At 33.9% G+C, this 16543-nt stretch overlaps 1 protein-coding gene across 6 annotated transcripts in view; it reads left to right on the top strand.

The window, feature by feature from the left end:
- The window catches only part of Kif3C (Kinesin family member 3C), a 42506-nt gene that overhangs the window by 3194 nt on the left and 22769 nt on the right, over positions 1-16543 (top strand). For all 6 annotated transcript variants that reach the window (XM_067047758.1, XM_067047756.1, XM_067047757.1 and 3 more), the window contains exons 3-4: positions 14824-14979; positions 15045-15330. In XM_067047758.1, coding sequence (XP_066903859.1) covers positions 14824-14979; positions 15045-15330 — 442 coding nt within the window. The remainder of the gene's footprint in view (positions 1-14823; positions 14980-15044; positions 15331-16543) is intronic.

The following is a 16543-nucleotide window of genomic DNA, read 5'->3' as shown; positions in this document are numbered from 1 at the left end:
TTACAATATCTTCAAAACAACTTTTTTATTTTCTTGTTTTGCACCATTAAAAAAATCAGCATATTAGCTGATAAATGAAATTAGATATTTATGATGATTTATTTTTCTTTAAATACTTTAAAGGATCTTTAACCATTTGACTTAGTGACACATCATTTTTTATTAATATGGTAATTTCAAAATCTTAAATGTATAATCAATCACCTAATCAATTGGGTTTTTGTTGATTAATAATTATTTTATTTTAAAATTAAGTCAAGTTGTTAAAATAAATAATAGTAATAATAGTAAGAGTTTTTTTGTGATTTTAAAATATAATCAAAACAATAATTGTTTAAAAAATATTGCTAGGGTCAACTATAGATAAAAAATTGATAAAGGTTTTTTTTATTGTTTTTCCAAATTTTTCCTAGCATATAAAAACCTGACACAAAATAAAACACTACATTTTATAAAATTTAATAAAAAAATATATATATATAACAATTATATACATCAAATGTGTTGTCAAGCGTTTTTAACCCAAAAATGATTTTTTTTTATGAATAAACATAATGAAAATCAAATATTAAATTTCCGAAAGCAAATAGATAAAAAGAGATTCTCTAAGCCCTTTTGTAATAAAGGAAGGTTATGTCAACAGTAGAAAGAATAAATTCTTGTTAGAAAATAGTTTTTCATTATGGCAGGATAACAATTTTCTTTAAAGCTATTTTTATAGAAAAATAATTTATTCCAAACGTTGTTAAAATTTATTTTTTAATTATTTTAGTGATTGTAGTTATTCAAACAGGTAAAGTCTTAGATTGTTATTTTCTATTGATTTATCTATTTAAAGGATTTTTAACCTATTTGTGGGTTTTAAGAGAACTCTATTCTATAGAAAAAAACAAAATTCATTTCAAATTAATTGTCTATTTTTATTATTTCAGAAATTATAAGTTGAATTACTGGACTTTTGTTGTTTACTTCGTTTATGTTTACCGTTTATAAAGAACCGTCAATTATCACCTCTTTTTTGATAATATTTACTATCATTCCTAATGATAGCACATTGTTTAGTATTCCATGATATGACCAATATGATCAAAGAAACGAAATTTATTTTAACGTGCAAGTAATTTTTTTTTATGAGTTTAAAATTTGATACTTAGCAACCCAAAGTGCAAGAAACATTTCCACGGCGACGGACCGTTCACCAATGGTTTGAACAATTTTTGGATTTTGGATAACCAACCCAGAGGAAGAACTCCACCAGCAATTGACAAGAATGAACTTAAGCTTAATGTGGAAGAGAACCCTTACTAAACAGTTACATGACTTGCAGCAAAACTGAATACAAATGTATCAATAGTTTCTTGACAATGGTAAAGTAAAAAAAAAGTAAATATATGGTATCTCATAAACGTAACGAGCTGCAGTAGCTGAAGCTTTAAGAGTCTGCTTACTTGGCCAAAACGAACTTTTTCTTGAAAGGATAATCACCTGTGATGAAAAGTGGATTGTATATGATAACAGGTCGATCAGGTCATTGGTTAAATATCGACGAAAGACTTGGACGCATGCCAAAACCAAAGTTGGATCCAATAAATTATTGGTTCCTGTGTGGTGGTCAATGACAGGAACAATTCATTTCTCCTTTTTACCCAAAGGTGAAATCATCACATCCACCTCGTCCTGCAGTGATATTGCATCAAAAACAACCCCCATTAATAAGAAAGGACTTTTTAGTACAAGAGCCCAAGAGAACAAAAAAGGCAGTTATCTCACCCCAATTTTTGATTACTTTAATGTTAACTATGTATAATTAATAGTCAAAATTGATGATTCTGCCAATTATAGGTAGAGGGAAATAAAAAATGGTGGCTGTTTCAAAGCGATAAAAAAACTAATATTTCATTCGGAGCTCTATATCTTAAAAAGTAGGAACAGGAAAGGAAAACCTAAGAGAACGTCATTTAAAGAAGAGTAAATTTGCTAAAATATGAGCCCTAATAAAGTTATTTACGTTTAATAGTTTTCGAGATATAGCTTCTACTGAAAGATCAGTAGAAATTTACTAAAATAAATTGATTTATAGTTGTTCTGACAAATTTTCATTTGCCAAATTCATATTCATATGTAAATATCATAAAAACTACAACCTCTACGAAGATAAGTGACATAAACTACTTTATAGTAAGTTAAATTTCCTTTATTTTGAGTGTTGGCAGACATACGTGCGTCTTATGGAACTAGAGATTTATTGTTTCAAAAATCCAACATTTTATACGAACAACTAGAAATTAACATTTTTTGAGTTTAGTTTGTCAAATATCATAAAAACTACTATTCCTACAAAGATAAACTATTTTGTAATAAATTTAACTAACTTTAATTTGAGCGCTAGCAGACATCTGTACCTCCAATGGTTTCTGAAATGAAGTTTTTCATAAATCACACTTATTGTCGGAACAACTATAAACCAATTTATTTTAGCAAATATCATGAAAACTACTATTTCTACGAAGATAAAGGTCATAATCTTTTTTATAGTCCATTAAACTAGCTTTAATTTGAGTGCTATTAGACATCTGTAGCTCACATAATTCCTGAGATATAGAATTCTCAAAATAAATTAACTAACTACCAATCTTTCAGTAGATTTTTAAAGAAATTTTGCTATTTAAAAAGCTATATCTCGAGAACTATTGGACGTAAATAGCACTTTTAGGGCTAATATTTCAGCAAATTTACTCTTCTTTAAACAATGTTCTCTTAGATTTTCTAGTGTTGTTGGTAGTTTTTAAGATATAGAGCTCCGAATGAAAAATTAGTGTTTTTTTCCGGTTTTGAAACAGCCGCCTTTTTTTATTCCCCCTACCTATACTTGGCAGACTCATCAATTTTGACTAGTAATTATAGCTAGTTTGCATTAAAGTAATCAAAAATTGGTGTTAGATAACTGCCTTTTTTCTTCCCGGCTCTTGTACTATTTACTCTTACTCCACAAGGCCAGACTTCATGACTAACAGTGAAGAAATTAAGCGAGTTTTATGGAGTTCTTCCACACGCACTTTATTTGCCAGACTTATCTCCAACAGAGTTCCATTTTTACAGAAATTACAACTTCCTTAAAGGTAAAATTTTCGAAAATGATTCTCAGGTCAAAAAAGCATTGCTGACTTTCTTTCTTCACAAAACCCAGCATTTTTTAGTTCTGAGATTGAAAAGTTAATATAACGTAGGGGGAAATATATATAAAATGAGGACAAATATTTTGATTTCATAAAGTTATTTTACTAAATTTAGTGAGAACTGACATTTTATATGAAACAGACCCAATAGAAAAAATCAACTGAATCAGGAAATCGTAAATACTTATTTTCACTTGTATCAACTGTTCACATTCGGAATTATTCTCAATATTATCTTATGTTCCAAACATTGCTTCATCAGTACAGAAGTGATATTAAAACTGGAAAAAATAAGTTTTAAAAATAGAACATAAAAGTACGGTATCAACTATTTTAAAACAGCTTCGAATGTGTTATTTTTTTTTACGAGTTTAAGAGTGGAAGATATAATAAAAAGATACAGAAATGAAAATCGGATTCATGTTCATGAAAAAAAAATCTAAAAGATGAAGGATTAATTAAATAAAAAAACAACCAGGAATGAGTGCCACACAGCTTTGCAAAACTTCTGGACGCACAATGAGTGTTTCAACAGTTCTTCGCGCTACATGAAAATATGGTTATCGTGTAAATGTAGCCCGAAAAAAATTAATGTATCGCTGTAAATTTTCCAAAGAAGTCTGATAAATTTTGAAATGATATAATCTTTACAGATGAGTTATGTTTTAAAATACATGATTCTTGATGAGAGAATTACGTTATACTTATACTTACACCACAGAATTACCAACACTGACATATTGATGGTCTGCTCTTTGTTTATCGAACATTTGTACAAGCCTCCGATTCGTGGCGAGCGGCTAACATGTGGATCCGCCTTAACGATTTAAATCAGGTCGTTTCATTTTGAATAATTTATTGTGATAATTGGCAATACAAATTTAGACATCTTTCTTTTAACCAACGTTTCAGAATGCAATATATGTATGCATGTAATAATAATTTTATTTTTTTTCCTACGCCACAGGAAGTGGGCTATTACGCCATTTTCCCTCTCGCAGTCCAATACAATTTTACTCTTCCTCTTAGTTGGTCCGCATCCTGCTCAACATCTTCTAGACCAATATACGTTAAAAGATGTCCATGTCTCCCATGTTGCATAGAGGACATTTCGGGGAATCTACGATGCCAATTCGATGGAGGTGTTTTTGGAGCAGATCATGTCGAAAACAGGCCACTCTCTCAGCTCTGCTAAGATTGCCGGGAATTCGTTTATCCTTATCCAGTAGGCTCTCCTACTTCTTTCCTTCCGCTTGAACTTTGTGTCTAGCACTTGTTCTGTCCTTATAATAAGCGCTTATAAGTGATTTTACTGTTCTGTAGGAAAGTGGTAGAACAGGCTGGTTCTCTGCACAACCAAGTTTAGCCAACTTGTCAGCTTGCTCATCACCATCTGTACCAACAAGGCCTGGTATCCACTGCAGAGCTATAACCCTTCCTCTTCTCTTCATGATAGCAGCCATGTTTCTGCACTTTTCTTCCGTGGGTGACTCTGCGGCACCGGGTGTTGTTAATTTTTGTATTACGGCTTGGAAGTCGCTGAAGATTACAGTGCTGTCATCGCATTCAATAGTGACTTCCATCGCGAAGCAGATAGCCTGCATTTCTGCATCATAATTATCACATCCAGCTCCAACGGGAAATGACAATTGAAAGTTGATTGAGTATACTCCTGCTCCAGCTCCCTTGTTAATACCTATTATGTAATAATAATAATAATTTATTTATTTGTTTATAGGGCAACTCCCATATAAATAGAGTTAGCCTGTAAAATATGTAAGTGCATATGTTTGCATGTATGTATGTATATTTTAATGTGTGTATGTAGGCATGTGTATTTGTAATGGGTGAGGTCTGCTACCCTCCTGCCTACGCCCATGGTTGCTAATAAATCAATTTAACTCAGCATATAATTTATTTATGAATTCAGATGCGTCTTTCCGAATATTTTTGACATCTATATTTTCGATATATTTTTTTTAGTGTTTCATTAAAAACATGTAAAATACAAATATATATATTTTTTAATTTGGTTGTATATTGTATAAGGGGTATTCATGATGTTGTGTTAAATGTAAAATTTTTTACCATGTTAAATATTATAAGTATAGGATTGTGAGCAGCTCTATTATAGGGGTATTCATGATCTATGTTAAAGCGTGTTAAATGGAAAAACTCGTGTTAAATCGAAAAAAATTGCCTTCTTTTGCCGTGGTAAAACGAAATAACATTTAACATGGCTGAGAGTCTGTTACTTGGTCAGTTAAATCGAGAATGACGTCACACAATAGACCAGTTGAGATCGCCGCCATATTAGTTGTTGTGACTTTCAATACAGTTGTCAATTAGCTCATCTTCATTCTCTTCTTCACAAGTTTGAAGATCAATAAGACACTCATAAGCTAAACTTTCACACAAATTCCACTTTTCATTCACTCTAGGCATGTTTTAATTAATTACTTAAATCAAAACTGAAGTAAACAATAACATGAGGGTCTGGAAGGAAGGTTATAAACATAAAGGCTTATACAACAAGTTGCTCAGAAAATCCGCTTGGGGCTCTTATGCATTTAACGTTGGGCTGCTCACAATCCTATAGTTATAACATTTAACATGGTAAAACATATAACATTTAACACAACATCATGAATACCCCTTATGTAAAGTAATGCTAAATGTTAAATGCATAAGAGCTCCTAGCGGATTTTTGAGCAACTTGTTTTATAACCTTTCCTTCCAAAACTTCATGTTATTGTTTATTTATAAGTTTTCACTAAAGTAGTTTATTATAACATGCCTAAATTGAGTGAAAAGTGGAAGAATGACTTTTTTTTTTTTTTTGACTGAAAAGAAGTTTAGCTACTGAGTGCATTGTTGATCTAAGTGACTTGTGAGGAAGGAAAACAAGATGAGCTAACTGACAACTGTCATTACATTATTATTATTGTCAACAAATACAATAATAAACAAAATAGTGACGAGCTCAGCTGGTCTGTTGCGTGACGTCATTCTCCATTTAACAGACCTAGTAACAGACTATCAACCATGTTATATGTTATATTGATTAAGTATAGTAAAAGGAGGAAATATTTTTCCATTTAATATGAGTTTTTACATTTAACACGCTTTAACATGTTAAACTAAGGATCATGAATACCCCTATAGCGTACTCTTAACATAGACAGATGGGTAACAACTAGTTAAAAATAGCCAAATTAACCAAATATAACTACAAATAGCATGCTTAGTAAATACCTAATACTTTTGACATTCAGTATACATATTTATTCAACCATAGAAAACTGAATTAGGATCTTAATATACTTTCTTCGAATATTTAGTGCTATTTGTAAAGGAATGGCCCATTCAGAGCTACGGAAATAAAAATGTTAATGTATGTACAATCTTATCGATTTCATGTTAAGCAGTTCGCAGATGGGTCAATGTCAGAACCCCTGAACTCTTTTGTTGTGGCAACCAGCCGCCTTAGTCATCTTTTAAACATTTATGGCTCAAACTTTATTTTATAACAATATAATATATTATTATGTAAGATAACGATTAATTTAATTTATTTTGAAGGTTTTTTTACTGAGCAGTGTTTGACAACCTATCTTGTACAGATATTTGTTTAAAAATTTCGATACACAACCTTCCTCGTACTTTTAATATAAAAAAATATTATCATTGGGAAAACAAAAAGATAATGCTGTTTCGAAAATATCAAAAGCTTCCATTAAAATATTATTTTTTTAAAATCATTTATTTACTGTTATCTACAACTGTATAAAAATATATTCAAGTAAATTTGCTTAAGGGATAAAATAACATGATACAAACATGTGGAGAATCTACCCATGAATAGAACTCCAATAAAATTTCTAGAGGAAAAGATCTTGAGACCATCTTCTTTTCAGACTCCTAGGAGGATTATTAGGTAATAAAGGAGAAGTCAGACTAGAAAAAAGTGAGTTAGGGTGGTTGGGAAGTTTACCACGGAAGGATGGCTTGATTTGTGACAAAGTAAGGAGCATTAAGGATTTTAGACTGTAAGGTTTGGATTCGAGAGGACCGTTAAAATATAAACATCGTAAAAGCGTGGACTGTGGTGAATCCAGACATTGACTTTGGGTGAGGTGAAAAAAAAAACAACTTAATAAGGCTCCAAGTTTGATTTAACTTAGTTATGTTTTAAAACTAACTAAAAAAATACACATATTAACCAGTTTTACGTGGAATCTAAACAATGATCAAAACTTTCATTCAAGAAACATGCAAAAAATTGTTTACTGATGAAATGTGCTGGAGGATATGAGATTTGAATTCGAAAATTTTAAGTTCTAATTTTTATAAGACTAAAAATCCACTTTAGAAATAAAGCTACAATATATTAATATTACTTCTCTTTCGATTGATTCGACAACAAGCTAGGATATCGTTTTAGCGTTTGAAAACTAAATTTCACCGCCAGGATTAGAAGAGGAAAAAGAAAATATTGCTTGTAATTGTAGAGCTACCTCTAAAAAGGATACAACAGAAATATCTTCAAAGTTTTCTGGGTTAAGAAAAAAGTCTTACCTTTGACCAAATTAATATATTTTCAGTTTCAGCGCACACGAGCCTTCGTTTAGGATTAAGTACAAATTCCTAGCAACAATCAGATTAGACCTGAAAGAAGTGGACACACTGTTCGTAACTTACGGAGACGACACTGTAATACGGATGAAGACTACAACGCCTCTGGAGCAGGGATTTGCTACATTAGGTGCTTGTGTACTATGTCAGGAGTGTCTTCATTGGAAGGTTTCTCCACTCATGAATTCATTCTAATTATCTATGCGAAATTTGTCAAATGAATCGACGATTAACACTAAATATTAAAAGGCATGTGTTAAATTGGAAAATAAAGAAGAAGAAGAAGAAATTATCATTTTAGAGGGATCACTTCAGTGTTTCGTCCTTTATTGTTTTGTTTTCAGTTATGAAGCAAGAGGTCACAAGAGGGACGCCCACCTCGGGTGGCGAAACCTCTAGAGGGAAAACGATGAAGTTGTAAATGTCCGCAACCTACTGCGACTGGGCAATGTCAATTCCCCTTCTACTCTGCCTGAAGTTTTTTCTTTTAACATGTTCATTAATCTTTGTACAAAAGTTCTTTAGTGGCGTGGCTATAAGATGCGTCACCATTAACCCATGTGGCACTGTCTTTCAGATCAATTCTATACACCTAATGAAAGATTTTGACATTAAAAAAATATAGTTTTAATGTCATAAATTTTGAAATCGAATTTATTTTTTAATTAATGACGTAATAATAAAGGCGCATGTTGTAACTGTAGTAGAATGACTTTTTTCAAGAAAAAAATTAATTTTCTCACCTTCTGGAACACCCCACCACCCAACGAGTTTCCAAGTTTCTCAGTTGGATACGCTTGTGGTCAATTTTAAATTTTAAGGCGGATCCACATGTTGGCCGCTCGCCATGAATCGAAGACTTGTACAAATGTTCGGTAAACAAAGAGCGGACCATCCACATGTCAGTTTTTTTTTTCAGAGAAGCAAGCATGGCGGACGTACAAGTGGTTTCAGTCATTGCATTGGGATTATATTGTTTTTATTACAAAAAAAAAGAAAATTAAACGAAATTAAGTATAAAAAAATAAGATTAACTATACAACTTATTATAAAAAGTAACAACAAACACCTTTAACCTCCTAACAGCTCTCAGTTGCAACTAGACAAAGAACAATGGTGAAGATACTACACGAGCGCTCTCACTAAGCCACTTTGATCTGTGTCCAAATACCGACTCTCGACGGATACCGAGAATAACTAAAGGCGGATCCACATGTTGGCCGCTCCCACGAACGGAGGCTTGTACAAATGCTTGGTAAACAAAGAGCGACATGTCAGTGTTATTCAGAGAGGCAAGCATGGCGGACGTACAAGTGGTTTCAGCCTTTTCACTGGGATTATATTATTTTTATTACAAAAAAAAGAAAATTAAAGGAAATTAAATATAAATAAATAGGATTAAATATAAAACTTATTATAAAAAGTCCCAACAAACACCTTTATCCTCCTAACAGCTCTCAGTTGCAAGTAAACAAAGAACAATGGTGGAGATGCTACATGAGCGCTCTCACGAACCCCTTTGATCTGTGTCCAAAAACCGACTCTCGACGGATCGTCAACGAGCTTAGGCCAACTCCTACAAGCCACCCATCCACATGTTCGCGTATGTCTGAGTTCGCCGTGGCTTGGGTAACATGTAGAGACCCCTTAACGAACTTAGGCCAACTCGTACCAGACAAGCCAAGCCACCCATACACGTAGGTCTGAGTTCGCCATGGCTAGGCCAACATGTAGAGGCCCTTTTAAGTTCAATACATCGGCATTTTCCACGATCAAGTCATTTCGAAGGTAACTATTACTATATCTATAACCACTTTTCAAACTGAGAAGAACCCAGAAACTACGTATTATCTAGGTCGTTTCATTGCATAATCAAAAAAAGCTACCAAAATATAATCATTAGTAAACATTGCGGCAAATGCCACTTTTACTTATCGGTCCGTGGGATAGAGGGTTTTGAATTAATTAATAAAATAATTAACTATCAATCAGAATTATCGTGGGGAAAAGACTCTTAAGGACCGCAATAAACCCAATTAGTACAAAAATAAAATGATATAAGAATAATTTTTTTTTTAGTTTTTACATGTGCTAGGGAAGTACCCCCTCCTCCCCCAACGGCAAACTGATCCCTATTTTACAAATTATATATTACAAACTGTTCATCTAATCGTACTTCTCGTTATTCAGATTGTATAACTGTAATTTACATGCATTCTGTCAGATTATACATCATTACATCAGAGATATTAAAAAAAAAATTAATCTTACCCTTAAAGGGGCCTCTACATGTTGGCTAAGCCATGGCGAACTCAGACATGCGCGAGCATGTGGATGAGTGACTTGAACGAGTTGGCTTAAGCTCGTTGGCGATCCGTCGAGAGTCGGTTTTTTGGACACTGATTAAAGGGGTTCGTGAGAGTGCTCCTGTAGCATCTCCATCATTGTTCTTTGTCTAGTTGCAACTGAGGGCTGTTAGGAGGTCAAAGGTGTTTCTTGGCACTTTTTATGATAAATTTTGTATTTAATCTTATTTAATTTCCTTTTTTTTTTTGTCCGCTCTTTGTTTACCAAGCATTTGAACAAGCCTCCGATTTGTGGCGAGCGGCCAACATGTTGATCCAACTTTATAAGCACGTACTGTTACTAGACCAACGGTTGTGCAAGAAGGTGATTTGGTCGGAATCACACTCTACCTCTAGATTTTTACCCAATTTATGAGGCTAGGTGAACCCCGGAGGGTTCCCGAACCCACAAGGCTGACTCACAGCTACAGTGAAACAGTAAACCAGAGATATAATTAAAATAAAAGATTACACAGTGATTACAAAAAACGTTGTGGCCTTTGTACCTTTGGTCATTTTCAAACCTTTTTTCTACTTTTACACCTATTGATATATATACTCCATGTAATAATCAGTCGACAATCATAGGTCATGTTTTATTGGAGCTTTTCTTCAACAATATATTAATTAATATTACGTAGTTGTTAAAACTGTTTTTGTTTTTTTTTGGTTGGCTCTACAGACTTTGTAGATCCTGCCTTCATATGATGAGATATTGACTTACCAGTCTCTGAAAGCAGTTCATTATGCAATTAGTTCTCCTCCATGTGTTAAGGCTCTGATCCCAGATCGCTCCTGTAATTATACGAAGGACTTTCCGTTCGAATCTCACAATTCTGCATTCTAGGGTGCCTGTTAGAGCTCAGGTCTCACAGCCATAAATCAGAGCTTGCTTTATCATGGCATAGTACACTCTTAGTTTCATATTTTGAGAGATTTTTCTTGATTTCACCATTGACAGAGAGAAAAAGGCCCTGTTCGCATTTGTTATACGCTGGTCTATCTCAGTCCGTTGATCATTTGTTGATGTTATTGTGGAGCCGAGGTATTTGAAACCGTCTACTTTCGGGAATTATTTGCCGTCCACGCATTGTTAAAACCAATAGACAAATTAATGAAATCTGTAACGTTACAGTCCGTAAAGGGACAGGAGGCAGTACTTTGTGATGAAGTATTGCTAATAGACCAATGGTTGTGCAAGGAGGAGATATGGTCAAAATCACATTCAACCGCTAGATTTTCACCTAATTAAAGGTACTTTTTGAGGCTGAGTGGACCCCTCACAATGAAATTGAAAATAATTATCTGTTAGAGCCAGATTCGAACCTGGGGCCTTGGAGTTAGTAGCACAGTGCCTTACCACTGAGCCTCCCAGTTCCCCTAAATCGACTAATATGTTGTTTAATTCCTATTTTGGACAGCGTTTATTTTTTTAAATAATTTGAAAAATTTACTTTATTTTTATTCTGCGTAGAAATAAATTTTGGTCTTCCTTTATCCATAATACAACATTCCCAAATACAGTTCACAACTCAGATTACTGTTACTTTATTATTTAAATTAATTAATAATAATTTAATAAGTAAGGGGCTGCTTATTTAACATGCGCAGCGGGCAATAAAAACCTACTCTTATCAGATTTAATTACCTTAAAATTATTTCCTTGTTTATTTATTTGCTGATATTAAAAAAAACAGTAACTAGGTTTTAATTTTTCTCCAAATATGAGCTTAAATTTTGTAATATATTTACATTTAATTGTCTCCAATTTTAGATTATGACATTGTTACTAAATGATAAGCTTCCGTATTGTTTCAAGCTAAAAGTATGTTATTTATTCAAACTGCCCCTTCCTCAATGTTTGCATGAATGCATTATCAGTGATAACGAGCGGATGTTAGGAAATCAATAGCTTTCAGTGAATGACCGGGTAAATAACTAATGATCATGCAAAGAGCAGAAAGTGTTCTGTTCCACACCATCGAAAATAAATCCAGAATATTGTTCTTTTTTTTCTTTCTCTCTCTCCTTAGTGCTGTTAGGCGTGGAGTATACTCAGTCCATTTCTTGTATACCTCTCTGTCCTTTGCCATTCTTCCGATTTGATCCATTGATCAGCCACGTTCCCTTCCGATCCCGTCTATCAATTCATTATAGCTCTTGGTCTACCGACTGGGCGCTTTCATATTGGCCTTGCTTCCATCAGCCAACAGGCCTTTCGGTTATCTCCCATCCTCTAGACATGGTAGAACCATTTCAACTGGCACTTCAATAACAGACCTTACTCCCAATGTGGTACGTATTCTGTTATTTCTTAGACAGTCCCATCTGGTTTTACCTACTACTTTTCTGAGGCACCTCATTTCAGTAGCGGTGATTTGGCTTGTATGTTTCTTCAGAACTGTCCAGCTTTCTGAACCATAGAGAAGAACAGGCAAGAATACACACTTGAACAAGCGTAGCTTCGTCTTTTTGCTCACCTCTCGCCTGCCAATCAGCGCCGAAGATATTTAGAGGAATACACCATTAGCCTTTCTTATTCTATTCTTATCTCCTAGTCTATCTCCCCATCTCTACTTATGATAGTTCTCAGGTAATTAAAATTATCCACCATTTCAAGGACCTGTCCAAGACAGTTAATTGTAACTTGTTGGTCTGTCCTTCCGATATGCATATCCTTGCTCTTATCAGGATTTATACATGACCCTTTTCTTTTCAACTTTTCAGACCATTCATTCACTCCTTCTTGTATACCCATCTGCAATCACCACTATGTAATCTGCAAAGATGAAACTTTGGACCACAGGCTCCAATATCCTACAGTTTCCTTAGGAATTCTTATTTTACATATCTTCCATATTTGGACTAAGGCTGTTCCCTACTTCACTCCCTTATAGAATCTAAAGGTTGCAGATTTTGTACCATTGAGGTGAACTATACCTATTAGGTCCTGATATATGGGTCATAAAGCACTTATCAAATTTGGTGGTTTATTCCTCTCTTTCAAGTTATTCCTGATTTCTCGGCGTGGAAGCGAGTCAAATGCAGCTCATTATTCCAAACCAGAAAAGCAAGATACACACTTCGCCCTCGATTCCATGCCTTCTCTGCCACCATCCTTAGGGAGAACAAATGGTTTTGCGTTTGTCTGTCAGGGCAAAAAGCAACTTGTTCTTCCTCTATATCATTTTCAACATATTTCTACAGACGTCGTAATATTCGAGTGTATAGTTTGCATACTACCGAGGATAGACCAATAGGTCTATAATTTTCACAGATTGTTTGACTTCACTTCTTATGTATGAGATATCAACAAATCTGATGTACCTCCACGAGATAAGGAATAGGATATCTTAGATATCGGAAAAATAATCGGTATCAGTCTAATGGCGATGGGGCTCACTAGGTTTTTTGAGTCAAGAGTATGTCAGTTAGCTGTCCTTAGTCTAAATTGAGGCTGTTTATGTGTGTCTGCCATCTTTGTGGCCGTCCTGTCGGTGGCAGTGTCCTGAATACGGGATTCGTACAGTACTGGAAGCTATCAACAAATCTGATGTACCTCCACGAGATAAATTCTGTCACAGTGAGTAGTTCGAGAGTCGTGTGTAAATGGTCCGTCTTTGCTCTTTGAAGTGAAGTATGCCTCATGATACGTCTGAATATACCCCTCTGAAACTTTCAAATCCTCTTGGCCGTTGTGGGTGCTATGTTGGTCAGCATAGGTGCTGCGTAGAGTAGGGCTGGTTCCAGCTGCGTAGATATAAAGACATGTTTATACACCGTCATCTTTGTTTTCAATTTCACTTCCTTTAGTACGTTACGGAGTTGATGGTACACATTTGTTGCTTTCCCCATGCGCTGGTTTATCTCGGAATCCAACCTCCCATCATTAGTAATTTTGACTCCAAGATATTAGTACACATCAACCTGTTCCAGATTGGAGGCTCTATAAATCACATTACTTTGTTCCCTACTATCATTTTTAGATACAACCATGCACTTAAATTTGGTTGGGTTAATGGTCATTCCATTTTAGGCTCAGAGCTTCCTCCCATGCAAATAGTGCTTCTTGCAAGGCTCCTCTGTTTTTTGCAGTAATTAGAACGTCATCCTTAAATACTAAATTCTGGATATATACAGGATACATTTTCTAAATTCCTACTTTTAGTTTTGGGCACCTTAGTTTAGTTTCTCATATTACTCTGTCCACAAATATTACAAGCTATAATGGACAAAAATATTTGTCTATAAATAACGTTTATTCTAATATATTCTCTGAATTCCACTAATTGAAAAGATGGCTATACAGTTCCTTCAACTCATTGAAGGGTAAAATACCCATTTCATAGACATTGGGTGTGCTCCAAAGTGGTCAGCTCCATGATTAGATCAGTTATCAGAGTTAATCCTCTAATGGTCAAATTGAAACATTACATTTCCCTCTAATAACCAGATTGGAATCTGGGTCCAATTTTTAGGATTCCAATGACACCAATTGGCAAGTACTGGTTGGAACTGATAATCTGTTCTTTGTGTTTCTTTGAAGTTTATATTGATAACTAAGTCGAACTATTTACTATTTTTTTAATATCATAAATATTTAATACTTTTATTACATATATTAGTAAGCAGTTTTTTTAGAGTTTATATAAATTTTATTTTTTTAGAGTGTGGTCGTATTAGACTCTGGAGGAGGATCATGTTCTATCATGAACCCGGATGATAGTTCTGCCCCTCCGAAAACATTTAGTTTTGATGGTGTTTATTGCATGAATTCAACAACTGAACAAATTTATAATGAAAGTGTTTATCCACTAATTGAGGTATTGTATTGATTCCCTTATCTGCTCTTAATAATGCAACTCATCTATAAGATAATACTTTTTAGGGTGTGCTTGAGGGATACAATGGTACTGTTTTCGCATATGGACAAACTGGTTGTGGGAAAAGTTTTTCAATGCAAGGAATTCCAGAACCACCCACTCAAAGAGGAATTATACCAAGATCTTTTGAGCATATTTTTGAAGCCATTTCTGTAACTCCAGATGTCAAATACCTTGTATTAGCATCCTACCTAGAAATATATAATGAGGAAATACGTGATCTATTAGGACCAGATATAAAAAAAAAACTAGATCTAAAAGAGAGTGCTGATAGAGGAGTTTATGTTCAAGGTAGGTTTTCTTCAATGAATAAAATTTTCAAGTCAATGTAATAAATCATTACATTACAAAACATGTAAGTAAATATGAGTAAGGTGAGAAGTTTTGTAGAAAATAGGTTTTATTAATTTGGTTGGAAAATAAAACAGCAGATGGCGACACTGCTCTGGCATGGGACAGCCTGTCTATTGGTGAAAACACACTCTCATTGTCTTTGTTTATAAAACCCTCCCTAAATTCCACAACAAGAAGCAGGCCAAAGGGACTCTTCAAATTATTTTCTGAACAACTTTTGGCTATAAATAACATACTAGTTAAAATCATTAATTTATCTAATACTTGAAAAGCAACAAAAATTAAAATGAAAAACATTTACAAGGGGGACATTTCTTGATTTTTTATTAGCAAATAATAGGTAAATAGATGATAAATCATGAATTACTTCTTGAAAGTCAATTTAAGTACAACAGTTTTTATCAACATCAGTGATAACCTGCTCAATCTTTCTAGAAGCAAATATACTTCTTGGTTAATTCCTAATTCGTTTTAATTTATTGATTACAGTAAGGGGGCCCAGTAGGCCCATGGAATAATGTTGGTACTGGCCAGGGCAACTTCTGAGGGGACTGTTGTTTTCCCAATTTATAAAGATTGTCGCAACTTTTAAGAAGCACAATACTAACAGCTAAATAAAGTTGTAAACAGGCTGTTTCATTGGTTGAAGAAATGGCCAAAATTAATTGCTGCTTGGTTTAGTAGTAATTCTGTCGATCATAGGAGGCCCCATGGATCATGGAGCCCTGGTCACAGGCCTTTACAGTGAAGATGGTAATGATAGGATGCTATTCATCTAAGGAGAAAATTTCCCAATAAGCTTTGTTTGTAAGACTAAAATATCATACATGAAATTTTTTCATAAAATGGATTGTTCATTTATGTTCTCTATTAATTACCAACATCCAAGACTTTATTTCTAAGAGTTGAGGGTGTTTACATGTATAATATTGCATGCATATTGTAATATGCTCTTTTTGAGTAAATAATATATTTTGATGTATAAAGGGTTTTTAATATGTTTTATTTTATGTATCATTTTAAGATTGTTAATTTGTTTTGTTTATCCAAAAAGCAAGCTAACCAAGTTTCATTGTTTATAATAACTTCGTGATATAAAACAAAAACCAAGATGGCGGTACGTTGAATCAAGGCCACGTTGAGCAGATTC

Source organism: Halyomorpha halys, unplaced genomic scaffold (genome assembly GCF_000696795.3).
Source record: "Halyomorpha halys isolate HHAL.00 unplaced genomic scaffold, Hhal_1.1 Scaffold835.1, whole genome shotgun sequence".
Lineage (NCBI taxonomy): Eukaryota > Metazoa > Arthropoda > Insecta > Hemiptera > Pentatomidae > Halyomorpha > Halyomorpha halys.
The sequence above is the reverse complement of the archived record's forward strand: the minus strand, read 5'-3'. Positions and strand labels throughout refer to the sequence as shown.